At 41.5% G+C, this 17202-nt stretch overlaps 1 protein-coding gene across 1 annotated transcript in view; it reads left to right on the forward strand.

The window, feature by feature from the left end:
- ADCY1 (adenylate cyclase 1) overlaps positions 1-17202 on the forward strand; it is a 676474-nt gene that overhangs the window by 413735 nt on the left and 245537 nt on the right. Inside the window, exons 9-10 of the mRNA XM_029587086.1 lie at positions 1998-2156; positions 4575-4716. Of these exons, the coding sequence (XP_029442946.1) occupies positions 1998-2156; positions 4575-4716 (301 nt within the window). The remainder of the gene's footprint in view (positions 1-1997; positions 2157-4574; positions 4717-17202) is intronic.

Below are 17202 nucleotides of genomic sequence, written 5' to 3' on the forward strand. Positions count from 1 at the left end.
TCGAATCGTGTTGGTCTATGGCCGCCGCCATTTTGCGCCGCCATTTTGCAAAATGGCGGTGCAGAATGGCGCCGGCTGAAGACAACACGATTCAATTGCAGGAGGCCGTTCCAAACCGCCGCTGGACCCCCAGGTAATTTAAGGCATTTGGGGGGGGTTCGGGAGGGTGGGGGATTTAATTTAAAGGGTCAGGGGTGGGTTTTAGGGTGTTTTAGTGTGCCGGTTTTCCTGCCCTCCCCCTTCCCCCGATTTAGCTACGGACCACCGCTGGACCCCCAGGTAATTTAAGGCATTTGGGGGGGTTCGGGAGGGTGGGGGATTTAATTTAAAGGGTCGGGGTGGGTTTTAGGGGGTTTTAGTGTGCCGGTTCACGATTTTAACGATTTTCACGATACTCTAAATACCCAAATGGCGACGATACGATTCCCTCCCCCTCCCAGCCGAAATCGATCGTTAAGACGATCGAGGACACGATTCACATCTCTATCAAGTGTTGCTGACTTCATAAAGGCAACTATGCTTAAACCAAAAGGGATATTGAGGCTTAAAAGTATTGCAAAGAGGGTGATAATATCTCAAACTAATCAGATTAGGAGCAAGTCTAAAAGATGTATTTCAAATATATGGAAGGCCCTTGAGTCAGGGTTTTTAAAACTTTGGATTGGATTATTTTTATGTGCTAAAGTCAATATGTTTCTGCTAGAAATGTTTTAAATCTGAAGTTGAGTAAATCAGGTCTAATGTTTATGTGATGAGTAAAGTAAGTTAGATCATATGAATATTATCCACTGAAATGTGTTTATTGTTCATATTATCCAACTCCTCACTTTACACAGTATAACATATAAAATCAGAAATTCATAATATTGTGTTTTGAATTTTGGAGTCATCATAATGGAACCTGGTGAGTAAAACCCGTGCAGCATATTTAAGAAAAAGATTGATGTGTATGACAGCAACATTGTAGAATAATTTCAGATGAATTTTACTCATTTTGATAGAGAATATTACTGAAGTCAAATTTCACATATAATGCTGGTAAACATGCACAAAAGAATGCTGAACAGTATACCGTGGTCATAATTTAAAAGTGTAAACGTTGATTTTATAGACATATAATAATAGGAAACCTTTTACAAACCAGACCCATGCCATTTCAGAATATATGCATATGTATATTTCATATTAATGCAACATTTATTGGGACACCATTTATCCACCTATGTAACATATTTGCATTATTATTTTGATAGAATTATATAACACTGATAGTTACATGGATGTATTTTGTTTATCCTTAAAATTCATCCATGCATCCATGGTTTACAGCCTCCTGGGAGGGAGAGAGATGAGGAGAGAGATAGTCATAGTCATCATAAAACAGTGTCAGCTGGTGGCTGTTTTTAGGGTCCATGGTTGCAAGGTTCCATAAGGAGACTTGGTGCATTGCCCCCGGCCAAGGACTGTTACTGCGATGACCAGATTAAAGAAAATTGGAAAGGGATTTAGGGCAGAAAAAAAAATCCCTGGGTGGTTGCAAATGAAGGTTCATGCCACCAGATCTTAACCATCATTTTGATAGAGCTGGCAGCCCAAAGAAAGAAGAAACTGCTGAGTCAAAAAATAGTTATAATACTCAAAAGTTGCACATAACTATGAAGCTGACAGTAGTAGTACTACTAGCACCCATCTCCATTTATATAAAAATGTCATGGCTGGTAACTTTAATTTCAAAGGCTTGCCCTGTATTTTTATTTTTACCAGTGCACGCATGCAAGTATGTTACATATTTCTATAGAATATTGATCTTTCCTGATGAGTATTTATTACTTGAGAAATGTATATCACAGATGATTCAAGTTATAAAACAATAAAAAAAAAAAAAACCCACCACAAAAGTTCATTAAGAGGATTATTTTGGCACAGCAAATTTATCCTGAGGCAAAAGGGCAAAACAAAACTGCTGTAATCATTAAACGATTTGCTATCTATTTCAGATCTGTAGCAGAAGCTACTGAGGTAGATCTCAACATGCGAGTTGGATTGCACACAGGCCGGGTTCTTTGTGGAGTCTTGGGTCTTCGTAAATGGCAATATGATGTCTGGTCCAATGATGTTACTTTAGCCAATGTGATGGAAGCTGGGGGATTGCCTGGGTAAGGCTTAATATTACTGGTATTTACATGATTCTTCAGATAAAGGAATTTTGGAGCATTGTGAAATTTCATATTGAATAACCCAGTTGATTTGTTTTTCCTTCCTGCTACATCAATTATTTCTACAGTGCTTATAAAGTAGATATGTGCTGATTCTACAGGTTTGAATTGTAACCTAGAGGTCTAGAATGGGTAGATGTGAATCAGTTATTTAATCTTTCAGATAATAGAAGGACTAGGGGGCACTCAATGAAGTTAGCAAGTAGCACATTTTAAACTAAATCGGAGAAAATTCTTTTTCACTCAACGCACAATTAAGCTCTGGAATTTGATGCCAGAGAATGTGGTTAATACAGTTAGAGTAGCTGGGATTAAAAAAGGTTTGGATAAGTTCTTGGAGAAGTCCATTACCTGCTATTAATTAAGTTGACTTAGGGAATTGCCTCTGCTATTACTGGCATCAGTAGCATGGGATCTACTTAGTGTTTGGGTACTTGCCAGCTACTTGTAGCCTGGTTTGGCCACTGTTGGAAACAGGATGCTGGGCTTGATGGACCCTTGATCTGACCTAGTATGGCAATTTCTTAAGTTCTCATGTTCCTTTGTTCTTATAGTATTTTTCTCTTTATTTCTTCATTAGTATAACATATGTCAAACCTTATAGAAAACACATGCCTCATTTATAGCTGACAAAGTTATAACTTTGTGATGCAGCTCCCCCAAGTGATGTTTATCATTAATTTATATATCTGAAATATAGAAGTGAGTGGGGAGAGCCTGATGGCATATATAAACTAAAACACCAATATTTAGAAGCGTAGTGAAAGAGTAGTGAAGAGTAGTTGGGGATATTCAGCATTTAGGTTAAACCTCCTGCTGAATATATTTTAATAAAGTTATCTGGGTAAAACCTAACTATTGCCTAGATTCACCATTCTATTGCAGAATGATGAATCCAGCGAAAACAGGGGGCAGGCCTGTGAAAGCTGGCAGCCTTCGCACCACCGCAGTGTCTTCACTGCCAGCTTTCCCACCGAATAGCGCCATCGTGAAAGGTGGTGCTATTCGGCGTGCTACTGGCGACAATAAGGTTACTAACCTTATCGCCGCCAGCGAAGACATTGCCGAGTTTGACCCCTCGCCGCCTTGACTCCTTCCCTCGCCGGCCCGATTCCGCCCCAATTCCGCCCCAGCATGCTATTGCACATGAAAAGGGACTTTTTGCATGCGATAGAGGCTTATTGCATGCAATAAGTCTTTGAAAATGACCCCCTATGTTTGAATATAGCTGATTGGGTTTGAAAGTTACCTGAGTACATATACCCAGATAACATTTAACTTAACCGGCTATATTAAAGCATAGCTGATTAAGTGGTTGCAAAATGAAACAAAACAGTGTTTGAGCCTGCAGGTCTGACCCCTCTCAATTGGTAGGGAAGTTACTTTAGTTAGGTCAGACCTTATATATATCTATTAGGGATGTGAATCGTTTTTTGACGATTTAAAATATCGTCCGATATATTTTAAATCGTCAAAAATCGTTAGGGCCACGATACAATACCAATTCCCCCGATTTATCGTCAAAAAATCGTAAATCGGGGGAAGGGGGAGGGCAGGAAAACCGGCACACTAAAACCCCCTAAAACCCACCCCCAACACTTTAAATTAAATCCCCCACCCTCCCGAACCCCCCCCCCCCCAAATGCCTTAAATTACCTGGGGGTCCAGCGGCGGTCCGGAATGGCAGCGGTCCGGAACGGCCTCCTGCAATTGAATCGTGTTGTCTTCAGCCGGCGCCATTTTTCAAAATGGCGGCGCAAAATGGCGGCGGCCATAGACCAACACGATTCGACTGCAGGAGGTCGTTCCGGACCCCCGCTGGACTTTTGGCAAGTCTTGTGGGGATCAGGAGGCCCCCCAAGCTGGCCAAAAGTCCCTGGGGGTCCAGCGGGGGTCCGGAAAACGATCTCCTGCCGCAAATCGTTTTCCGTACGGAAAATGGCGCCGGCAGGAGATCGACTGCAGGAAGTCATTCAGCGGGGGTTCCGGACCGCCGCTGGACCCCCAGGTAATTTAAGGCATTTTTGGGGGGTTTGGGAGGGTGGGGGATTTAATTTAAATGGTCGGGGGTGGGTTTTAGGGGGTTTTAGTGTGCCGGCTCACGATTTTCACGATTTTCACGATACTTTAAACACCCAAACGGCAACAATATGATTCCCTCCCCCTCCCAGCCGAAATCGATCGTTAAGACGATCGAGGACACGATTCACATCTCTAATATCTATATATATATATATATATATATCTATATATATATATAGATATATATATATATATATATATTTTTTTTTTTTTTATGGAGGATGGGATTATGTAGCTGTATTGCTTATTCATTCATTTCCTTTTCTTTACCACTAGGAAGGTCCATATAACAAAGACTACCTTAGAATGCCTAAATGGGGACTACGAGGTAGAACCTGGGTATGGACATGAACGGAACAGTTTCTTGAAGAAGCATAACATTGAAACATTTTTCATTGTGCCATCTCATCGAAGGAAGGTAGGTTGCATCCTCTCTTCATTATTCAGGCTTTGGGTTTAGTGCTTAAATTAGAAGCCTTATTTCTGGGATTCATCAAGTGATTGATGTAGTTATAATAAATGCAAAGTGCCAAACTCAGATCTTTAATTTAAACCTTGGAAATTACAACAACTTCCCGATAGAAACAGCTATTGATGAAATAACATTTCCAGAAAGAAAGTTCATCGTACGCAGAAGATGGTGGTAGATGTTCACATCACTAAGGACCACATCTCTAAGAACCACTAAGGACCACTGACAGCCACTAAGTGTGAGCGCTTGAAAAATGTTGCCCCTTATCCAAGTCAGCTGTTTTCCATCTTCCCTATTTGTACTCTTCCACTTAGACAGATGAACATACAACTTGAATTGTAACTAACCTTAAGCATGGGTCTACAAAGACTTGTTACTGAAGCTGGAAGGCAAATTCAAATCCAAAGATCCTCCACTTAATCCTCAGCCAGAACACCTCCCTTCCCATGTGTAACCATGAAACTTTGCAATAACTGAAAGAGCTGCCAATACATTTGTGGTCATTGTCTGAATATCCAAACTCTACCTGCCAGAGAGATCCAGCTGTTCTGTTCTGCTAGGATTTCTAATTACTACTGCATCCGGAGTCTCTCCAAGAGACCCAGTATCAACAATAGCAACTTCAATGCTATTGTTGCAACCTCATGTAGATAGCTACCGATTCTAATATAGCTATTGCCCAAATATCAGGTCTCCTTGGTCCCCTGTGTAGCCTGCCAGACAGACCTGGGTAAACAATCACCTGCATTCTTAAAACCTGTTCCTCTTTCAGTCTCCACCACCCACTCCAGGACTGAGATGTGGGCTGGGCAGCCTCCCATGGATTGGGAGTATTGGGGCTCACTGATAGCACAAGCCTGTCACAAATAGACTGGAAGGCAGATCAGGCAGCTGAACAAGGTTAATTTATTCACTGGGCCTTACAGGGGTCAGAGGGTCCAAGGAAAGGCAAAGACCAGTGCAGGCACGGATCTGGGAACATCTATTCCAGGAAGACAAAGTAACAGAACTCATAGCAAGCAAGAATTGATGTAGGGAACCTGGAAGGCAGGCAGCACAGCAGAGCAAAACCATAGCTAGCAACCACAGAATCAAGAGTACTCACAGAAAACAATGCCCAGAAAACAGAGGCAATAGACGCAGGAAGAACCAGGAACTGGATCAATAGCTCAGATGTAACAAGGGAAGCCAGGAACTAAGAACACAGAGGACCAGAACAAAGTTACAAACAATGAACCAGCATAGCCAAGAGGGAGGGAAGAATTACCTTGGGCCATCTGGGCTGACCCCCTGCTTGACAAGGAACAAGATGGAGACTGGGGCGGGGGGCAACTGCCCCAGGATTTCTTTTATCTATGGCATGAGAACAGAAGGAAGGATCTGTCCTGATGACACTATTGGCCAGTGCCGTGAATGTCAGGCAGCAAAGAACAGCCCTCTGTTTCTTGCTCCAACCCCTCTCCTCCCAAGTGGCCATGCAAGGAACAGAACTGGAGAGGCAGAAGGAGCCTGGAGCAGACAGAGCACAGTGCAAAGCAATGAAGGACACTTTGCTTGCTAGCCCAGTCCCTCCTTGTCCCCCTCCCTCCTCCTCTCTACAGGGAACAGGAACAGAGATGGGTGAAGCTGGAGAGGATAGCACAACAAAGAAAAATTCAGTTTTTTTGTTTGCATTTTTCTAATTTGTGATTCTTATTCTGTATGTGTAACCAGGCTGAAGTATTCTGCTAGCATATGGTGATCTGTAGTAGTTGAGTTTGTTCTTTTTTTTTTTCCATTAGAAGGTGTTTCGGTGTTTTAGAGCCCAGCTGAATATTTGCAGTGTTGCCCTTTCATGCAGCGCTGTTGCTGTTTGATTTGTGGGAGTAAATGTTGTTTTATTCTGGTTTCGCTGCTGCGGGGCAGAGGGTTCGTTGGGGAGAGGGAGCTGATAGGCAAGGGATGGGTGAAAGGGAAAGGCAGGTGGAGGAGTAGTGGGGGTAAAAGGGGTTGTAGGACAAGTAGTGGAAGTGGGAGAAGAAAGGGGAACCTGGGCAAGGAGATGGGGAAAACAGAAAGAGAGGGAAAGGGAATGCAGGGCATGGATTGGAGTGAGTGAAGGGGGATGTGGGGTACAGAGTGGATTGGGGGAAGAGGGGAAATTCAGGGGGAGGAGTGGGTGGAAGTGGAGGTGAAGATAAAGATAGGGATGCTGGACTGGAGGAGAGAGAGGGGTGCTGTGCTGGGGCTCCTGCTACCAGAGCAACAGCTGTGCCTTTGCCACCACAGGAGGATGCACTCTGCCAGAACAACCAATGGTAAATTGGGGGGGGGGGGGGGGGGAGATGATTCTGAATATCTGCCCCAGGCGCAGAAAAGGCTGGTCCCAGCACTGACAAGAATGACATGCATATGCAGCCACTTCGGACCCTCATTGTGCTTTATTTTATAACCACAGAATTGGAAAATTGTGTTTATACAATCTTTAAAATATATTAGCTTTCAGAGTTAAAAAAAAAAAAATATTTTGTGTGTCTGAAATATTTTAATTGAATTATTGACCTGTAAATATGCATTTCATAATCAGAAAGCAAAATCTGTGCCAAGGCCCTGTTGAAATCTGTTGAGGCAAATCCCAAAAGACCTGCTTATTAGGGTAACCAAGTCAATGCGTATTTTACTTAGAAGCAAAAAGGGCTAATGCTAACTGAGCCTATGTTTCTTCATATTTGCATGAAGCATGCTGAATAGTCAGTAGCTACTGATTAACATGTCTTCAGCTGCAAAAGGCAAATGGCAGTTTCCTTGTTATAGTGTCACTGGCTGATTTATGGAAGTGGCAGATGTTCCTGTACAACTTGACTAATAATATTAGCTCACTTGTATGCATCAGCGGAGTGCTTGTTAAACTTGCAGGAAAACACCTCATAAATTCTGCTGGTACTGAGTGGCTATACCAGTGGGTTGGCCTCCATTGTACACACAGAAAATAGCAGCGTTAAAACCTGATTGGTAGCATGAGTTATCTGCCAGCTTTAATACTGGTGCTGCATTGGGATTTAACACCTGATGTACTAATTTAATTATATGCAAAATGTGGCAACTCTATCATGGTCATCTTAAGCACAGCACAGCCATGGTAGATTTCTCCTTATTAAATAGCCCATACCTCCCTCCCCATAAATCTCCTCTTTTTGCCCCACCACCTCCACATCTACAAAATGGCCTCTGGAAGTACAAAATTCCCTAAATCACCATCCTTCAATAAACAAGCGGGCATCTTGGCCAGCAAAACTCTCCACCCAGTCCTAGATCTCCAATCACCATTAAAAAGCTTAGAGGTAGAGCTTAAAAACATACGCGCGTGCGAACAAAAGTACACCAGATTTTATAAGAAATAAAATCCAGGGTCGGCGCACGCAAGGCTGCGCAAAATCGGCAGCCTGCGCGCGCCGAGCCGTGCAGCCTGCATCCATTTCCTCCGAGGCATCCTTGACATACTCTTTGTTATGAACTGCTTCTTATATTCATGTATAGGCTTCCCTTCTAAAAGGGGCCAATTCCTCCTGGTTCCTTCTCCTGTGGTAAAACCCAGACCGGTTTCCTGTGGTAATTTTTCATGAGAAGAATCTCTTTAACCTTCGCCCTCTCCCCTTTAAAGCCATCCTGGAGTCTCTTCAGTCTGCCTTCCCGCCAAATCTTGATCAGGATTATATACCTCCTGAATACGCCTCCGGAGAATCTTCTTTCCAACCCTTTGAAAGGAATCACATTGAGTTTAGAGGAGGAGCTGATTAACTAAAGTTTAAGAAAGCAGTTAAAGCAATGCTTTTTCCATTAGGCCTATGGATAATAGAAGTAAATAGAATATTCTAGGAAAGATATTTTATAGTAAGAATTTTATATGTTTTAGTATGTGCTACTGTAACCATTTTATCAATGTACATTTGTGATCTGCTTTCATCAATCATAATTGGATGTAGCAGAATATAAGTTTTATACCTAAATAAATACAAATTGGTAATTTTATCCAGATCATTCCTATCGAACGAACATGCAATCTGCTTAGATACCATGTACTTTGCCATCTAGTGGTAACTTGGAGCTATTACATGCACAACATAATTTTCTACTTTCGTCATAGCTGATGGTTCTTTGTGTTTGTGTAGCTGTCAGGATCTATTGTTTTGCTTTGATTTAATCTGTTCTTTGCTGTTCCCAAGAAGTTGGTACTCTAAGCTAGGAGTGGTCAACTCTGGTCTTTGATGGCTCCTAATTGGTTGGGTTTTCAGGATATCCTTAATGAATATGTATGAGATAGATTTGCATGCTCAGTGCCTCAATTAAATACAGATTTATTTCTTACATTTTCATTAGGGTTATTCTGAAAACCCAAACAATTAAGGGTTTGAAGGACTGGAGTTGCTCACCCCTGCTCTAAATGAGCACCTAGTCTAGTGGATCTCAACTGAGTCTTTGAGCAAAAACCTAATCAGTCCATTTTTTAGGATATCCACGATGAATATTGAGATAGATTTGCAAAAAATGGAGGCAGTGTATGCAATATAGCTCATGCATAGTCATTGTAGATTTTCTGAAAATCAGACTGCCTGGTTGTATCACAAGCACTGGGTTGAGAACCCCATACTTAGTCTGCCTAATGGTTAACATGGCCATGTGCATCAAGCCCAACATTCTGTGTCTGACTGTAGCCATTCTGACAGAACCCATGGTCCTCAGCTGCTCCCAACCCCCCACCCCCAGCCGTCTAACCCACTGGCTTCCAATTCCTTCCTCCTGCCAGAATGCCACCATTTTGCACACATAGACACACTCACAGCAGGGACCTGCCGGTGGATGCCTTAGGGGCGGAGGTGCCCAAATTCACACATAATAAAAGTGCCTAAGCGGGAAACTATTGCAGTTGTCCTTGAATGATATCACCTGTCTAGCTATTTAAAGCCCTGTATTCCTTGCCTTGGTTAAGGATCTCCTGGGTGATCTGCTCCTTAGTGCATGTTGCTTTTCCTTGCCTTGTCTATCCTTGTTCCTGGTTCCTGTTTCCCTCTGTATTCCTCTAGTTGGTCTGTGTACCCTGCCCGGTCTGGTTCCTCTGTGTCCCTGTCCTTGTCCTTGTCTTGTTCCATCTCCCCTGGCTTGACTCCCTGGTAATTGATCTCATCCTATTCTAATTTCCTTCTGAACCTGACCTGGTTTGGACCTGACCTTTGTTTGTCTGCTGCCTGCCCCGACCTATAGCTTCTCTTCTGGATCTTTGTCTGCTGCCTACCCTGACCTTCACCTGGACTTGTACTCACGCATTTGATACTGCCCCTGGGACCCTCCTAACACCTGCAGGCTGTCAGAACCCAAGGGCTCAATCTGTGAGGAAGGCAGTTGGTATAGACGAAGCTGCAGTCAGACCCACTGGGGATACATCTATCAGGTGTCAGTGTGGGCCTTATGGACTTACTCTTCCAGTAGTGCCTACCATACCACATCATAAGGGTCCACTTTCCTAACACATTTCAAGTCCAAGTCATTTGGAAGTATCTAGGGTATTGTTCTTTCTCCTGAGCATCTACAGTTGAAACATGGCCATATTCTTTATTCTTCATGCATCATATGGCATTAATATGACTTGATTTGAGCAGCTATTATGCCAAGAAAAATGAAAATCAATGTTATCAGCAACAGATGGCCATGAATATGTTCGCTTCTAACCATCAGCAGACAGACTTGCCAACAGAGGCTGGAGGACCAGAGCTGGTGGGTTTTTCCAGCTGTGCAAGCCAAAGAAGATATAGAGCAGGCAGCAAAGGTGGAGGTAATGTGGGAAGGGAAAGGTGCATGGGAAGAGAGATGAGGGAAGGGATGAATGAGAGCAGGAGGGGTAGGAAGGGCTTTAGTATTGAGAGATAGGGGCAAGGGGAATGCAGGAGGAAAGCATGGGTGAGTGGAGTGGGGAGGGTGCAAGGGGGTTAGCGGGTGCCCTGCACACAGACATCTTCACTCCTTCTACCCTCTCGCAATCACATGCAGGCGCAGATTGCAGGCAAATATCAACCCGGGGGATTTTTTTCCCAAAACTGGCCCATGTGACTCGCTTTTGCACTCTGTGGCATGTACTTTAACAGCTCCCAAAGGCACACCGAGCTAATCACTGAATGGTACATCATGTGACCTGGAGCCTGGCAGAATTGGGAAGAAAATCTCCCACATAAATTTCACATTGTTCCTAACAGACTGACAAGCCAATGCAGTAAGTAAAGTGTGCCCAGCTTAGCTCACTGTTGAGCACGCGTATTGGGAGTGCAATAATAGCGTCCAATACAGAAAGGAGATTAGCATATCTAAAACGTGAGTCCTAACCAATGCATTTCGGATAGCACCCATGGCATTTAAATTCTTTGTAAATGAAGACATTAGCTATTACCACCAGATGCAGGAAAGTGCGCCCAAAGAGGGTGCCCAACGCACATTCTTTTATGCCGGAAAATTAACTCCAGCTCCAGAGGTGGAGTTACGTTTACTCGCAGTCAAGGACTCATTGGAAATATAAAAAAATGTCATCATCTGTGTTGCGATAAAGGTGCCCCTTGTAGAGTAAGGTTGTTTAGAGAGATTAATATAAGAATTAGTTACTTGGGGTTCAAACGAAAAATGTATAAAAAGTATAGAGAGAGCAATGGAGCAGAGCACGATGATTAGCTAAAGGACACCTTAAAAAATATTGTGGGTAATTGCTTTCCTTGTGGAAAACAACACGCATTGTGGATTTCTGCAATTTTATTTTAAAATATGCACTTTTGCTAGGAACTTACAATTTAGACGTCCGCATGCCTGATGCAATAAACGTTTGAGTGCCAGGATCGCACATTCCTCCTTAGTGTGCCCTTTTTGTGTGCCGCTCCACTTCTCTCTCCTATAAATATTGCATCAGGCGTACAGGTGATGCGGAGGCGCATGCATTAGGAAAATGGGTGCTCAATACCTTCCTCTCAGAGCTCAGCCAGCTAACCTCAGACAGAAGCCTCACCACCCCCCCCCACCTCTCTTTCCATGACAAGAGTTGGCCTCTACTTCTCAATGCCTCCCCCACTCCAGCACTTGCTCATTGACTGTGTGCTACCCAGTCTGCTGCTTTTCTGGTTCCCTAGGCTCTGCTCTGCCTACCTGCTCCTGGGAAGGGGCAAACAGAAGTGATCCCTACTGCTTGCTTCCTCCAGGGATTAAGAAAAAGAAAATTAAGCCGTGGCCAAGAAACTATGCATCACTGCTGCAGCCGAAAGTGGGGAGAGCCTGGCCCCATAATAGCACAGCTCTAGGTGGAATTCTGCTTTCCTACATGGAGCCAGTGCACCTAGGTCTGGTGCAAGGGTATTAGTCATCCTAGGCAAACCTTACAGCCTTTTGCCCCCATCCTCCCTCCCCAATAAAAAATTATGCCTTTGTAATAAGATTTTGCATGAAAAAAGGGCATTCAGGCTTATGAATTAAATATATCATAACATGTATATTATCTTTACATGTACTGCTGTAGTGCAAACCAGAAAACCCTGCAAGAAAGTAAAAAAGATTGGAACTCATATGGTATTAAGTTATTGTAATATGTGACGTTGTGGGCTTGGCCCTCAGAAGGCCATAAGTAAACTAAATTACAATTACAGTATAGTCAGCCTTAAATACCAAAATGGCACTAACTGCCAACACTCAAAGGGGTAGATTTTCAAAGGGTTATGCGTGTAGGTTACGCACGTAACCCCCGAAAACCTACTGCAAACCCCCCCCTGCGCGCGCCGAGCCTATCTTGCATAGGCTGCCGGCGCGCGCAAAGCCCCGGGACATGCGTAAGTCCCGGGGCTTTCCTGGGAGGCATATCGGGGGGCGTGTCGCGGCCAGAGCGTCATCGGGGGGCATGTCAGGGGCATGGGGCATTCCGGAGGCATGGGGCATTCTGGGGGCGGGGCCATAGGCGTGGTTCTGGCCCGGGGGCATGGCCGCAGCCTCCGGACCAGCCCCCGGACCAGATCGTGGTGCACCAGCAGCCGGCCCGACACAAACAAGTTACGCCTGCCTCGGGCAGGCGTAACTTTTGGATTAAAGGTATGGGGGGTTAGATAGGGCCGGGGGGGTGGGTTAGGTAGGGGAAGGGAGGGGATGTGGAAAGAAAGTTCCCTCCGAGGCCGCTCCGATTTCGGAGCGGCCTCGGAGGGAATGGAGGCAGGCTGCGCGGCTTGGCACGCGCAGGCTGCTGATTTTGTGCACCCTTGCGCGAGCCAACCCCGGATTTTAAAAGATATGCACAGCTACGCGCATATCTATTAAAATCCTGTGTACTTTTGTTTGCGCCGGTCCCGCGAACAAAAGTACATGCGGGTGCAGTTTTTTAAAATCTACCCCATCGGGTGTTTAGGTGTTATACTTTAATCCCTTATATATTCTACTTTGTCATAGGATTGCCCACTCAGCTTTGAATCGGTAGCCAAGGAATTAGGTAACCACACTGGCAGTTGGCAGTTCAAAGACCCCATTTTGTTTAATTTCAACTTGCTGAAGGGGATTGCCCCTCCTCCCTCCATACACAAACCTAAAACCATAAATATAAATATACATATGCACAGAATGATTTTAGAGAGGTAGAGAGAGAGTAAACAAATAAATCTGGCACAAACTAAATAGATATTTTGCTAGAAGGGATAAAACAGAAGCAATAATCTTCCTCCCATTTCAAAAATAACGATGTATTACTCCTACCCACAAAGTATATAAATGATTTTCATTTATAGTCTAAACATTTTATAAGGCATGTATCAAATATTTATACAATTCTGCATATCAAACATTTTTAAAGCAATTAAAAAACACATACACTCTTTCATTCACACTAAGATAAAAAACATGAAAGTTACAACAACCTTCATGACAAGCAGCAAACATTTTTGAAAAACTCTTGACAAATTAAGAATTATTACCCTGTAGACATATATATATATATATATATATATATATATATATATATATATACTTCTATTTCAGTTCCCGCCAGCTTGGGTAAGATGCGGAAGGAAGGCAAGGCTGTAGATAGCGATTAATCAGCTTTGTTCTAAATTTTAGTCACATGGCTGCCCGACAGGGGGACAGTCCCGTGTCTAGAAACTTGTTTTCTTCCTACTCAGTCAAGAATCCGGCCCAACATATAGAGCGTCTGAGACCATTAACTCCTGATGCCGCTAAGTTAATCGGTCTGCCTACGAACAATGACTACATATATGTCATTTCCTGTCCTCTCTACAAGGATTTTGAGCTTTATTGTCCAATGTCCATGTCCTTAGTTAAATTCTGATTTCCTAACAACTCAATTGGTGTTCAAAGCTTGTAGTACATTTCTGGCTTCTTTCTCCCTTTTTAATATGAGGAACTTATAAAAGATTCTTGGGTGTTCCCTTTGTCAGAGGTTCCCCCTGAGGAAACTGCTACTGGTGAAACAAGGGCCTTGTCAGGGCGTTTGGCATCATTGTATTATTTTATGTATTTTATTTTGTGCATAGGATCTTAAGATTGATTGATATTTTATGCTATAGATTACACTTTTAGAATTATTAACATTTTTATTGTTTTTAATACAAGTACAATATAATAGTGGGGTTTTTTTAGATGTTTGGCACTTGAGCTAATTTTATTGTTTGTAATTTATTAATTTACATTATGTGCCATGTGAACCGTTGTGAAGGAATTGCTCCAAATGACAGTATATAAACCTTACTAAATAAATAAATTCCCAAGGGGAACACCACATTGTTTTAATTCTGAATCTGGTTTATAAATTCAATCAAATTTCTTTTCACATGGTGATACAGTACACATTTGATCTTGCATTTTTTGGAGTAGTGTTTTTCATAGACAGTGTCAACAAAATTGGCAATATTCTGTATGCTTTTGTCCTAACAGAATAGTTTTAAATGTTAGAGATCATGTTATAATGCATTGCATATTTAAGTTCAAATGAACATATTAAAAAAGAGAGATCATTTGTAGCAAACTGATATTCTTCTGATATGTAAGCATCTAACATCCTTTATAGCATTGAGCTGGTTTTTATTGAACGAGATTTGTATGGGCAGGAATAGGTTCATTTGTGTTAAACAAGTGTATGTTTGTAAATAGGGATATATATATATATATATATATATATATATATATATATATATATATATATATATATATATATATGCTAAGCTGATATTATATTCTCAAATATAAAAGTGCTCATTTATTTTACTTTATTTGTTTCAGAATAACATTTAATTTTTAATTGATGTTTCCTCATTGACATTAGTGCTCTTTTTCTTCATTCCTTTCAGAATGGTTGTTTCTTGATGAACCTTTTTGGTGCCAGAATTGGAACCAGTTTAAGATACCCCTCTTATTTATGAAGAGAAAAATAACAAAAAAGACAGACAGTATAAAACATTTGAGGCTGAGGGGTAAAATGAAGATATAAAATGCAATTAGAAACAATAAATAAGGTTTGAATTAAAAAGTGGAGAAAAGGATCTCTCACACAAGTACATCAATGTTGGAATATAAATAGGGTAGGAAGTGCATTAGCAAGCTCACTGAAGGGAAAACAATCCTATTGACATTCCTACAGTGCTGTGTGAATTAGTTCTGCATTTTTTTTATGGCCTTGTTTGTGTAGAAATACATTAAAACAGCATTGAATATTTAAATATAAAAATCTTTCCTCTTGAAATTCAGAAGTCAAGGTCTTAATTAAAAAAGTGTATGTGTAGCAAATAAAGTTTTCATCATTTGGTTGCTTCCACCACAGCAGATCCTTTTTAGAATGCAAGTTGAAGCCCACAGTGGCATTTGGTAGCTCACATGATCATTAGCTATCAAATTTATCAGATAATTTCCTTGACTTGTAGTCTACAGAGCAGCAATTCATTCACCTGGCATCCACTCTAAATGGTGTGACAGCAGTTGTAGGAGTTATGGTGATGGCTGTCAAATCACTGTCATCTGCTGTTGTTTTAGCCAGCATAAACAGAAATGATTTTACATTTTCTGCAGTTACTTGCCTGTCACCTCTACTTTCCTTCTCAGAGCTCTGCACTGCCAATGACGTGTCTAGGAAGATTCTGCCTGCAAATTGCACAATATCCTTACTGGTGGGCTAGAAAGCCTCATTGTAACAATACATGCATCTTTCTTCTGTCGCTTAGCACCATTACCTTTTGTTAGAAGTGCAATATTATTTGTCACATACTGCTCTAATGTAGCCACACGTCTCATATGGAAGAGCTAACATCCACAAACAGTAACAGGAAACAGTTCTTTTGCAGTTTTGGTCATCAATAGGTCAACAGCTCTGCTTTGTGTTCATGCTGAGTGTTGAGGCTTTTCTCCTCTTCCTTCCATTCACAGATCAAATTCAGCATTTTTTAAAATCCTATAACATTCTATTGTTGATAATCTCATTTAACATTTTTGCATATAGCGAATATAACAGTTAACTGGGGATGAAAAAACCTGCATCCTTGATCTAGGTTCAAGCTCGTAAGATTTTACAGACACTCTCAAATAATTGATCAGTTTTACTCTGGTTTGATGTTTTTCTGTTTTGATGACTAATGCTTTTCTAAAGAATCTAGATTGACTTGGATTGAGTTGCATTTATGTGATTCTTTCCAGATATGTGTTATTCAAAGTTTTCAAACGCAGTGTGAAATTTAAATGCTACAAATTAGAATTATCAGAGTTTGAATCCAGTTTTGTACTGTTGTTTCTCTCACTTAAAATAATTATTTTCACTGAAGCAAAACTGGTGTAAAGATTTGATGAATCTCCCCCCTTATATATAACATAGAAAAACATAGTGGCAACGTAAGTGAAAGCAGGTTAAGACCAATTGGCCCATATGGTCTGCCCAAATTGAAATTGAGATTTTCTATCACTGTGGGTAGATAAGTGTATATAAATTTGCATAGCTTAAAACAACACTGGCCCCCCTCTCTTCCACCCAACCTCTCAACCCTGCTTCCATCGCTACCATCCACACATATATATGAAAGAATTGTTGCGGAATTTGCGTATGAACCTAATCAAAAATACGAAGTACTTCTAAACCTTCATCTTGATCAGTTATTTCACTTTGTGGAAAAAAAAGCTAACGCTTGGCTGTTCAGTCAGGACTTTCCATAGATTCCTCAGTAGAAAAGAAGAAAATGTGTAATGCTATTATGACTCACTGTACACTTGATTCAATTATGATTGCAAATGAATTTAATATACCTGTAAATTAAATTGAAATGTATTTATAATCCACCTTGAGGCCATTCTTAAATAAAGATGGAATATCAAATGTGTATAAATAAATAAATAAATAAATAAATAAATAAATAACATGTTGAATAAGAATATTCAACTTCCATGGTTCAAATTTGT

This window comes from Rhinatrema bivittatum, chromosome 2 (assembly GCF_901001135.1).
Source record: "Rhinatrema bivittatum chromosome 2, aRhiBiv1.1, whole genome shotgun sequence".
In the NCBI taxonomy this organism is placed as follows: domain Eukaryota; kingdom Metazoa; phylum Chordata; class Amphibia; order Gymnophiona; family Rhinatrematidae; genus Rhinatrema; species Rhinatrema bivittatum.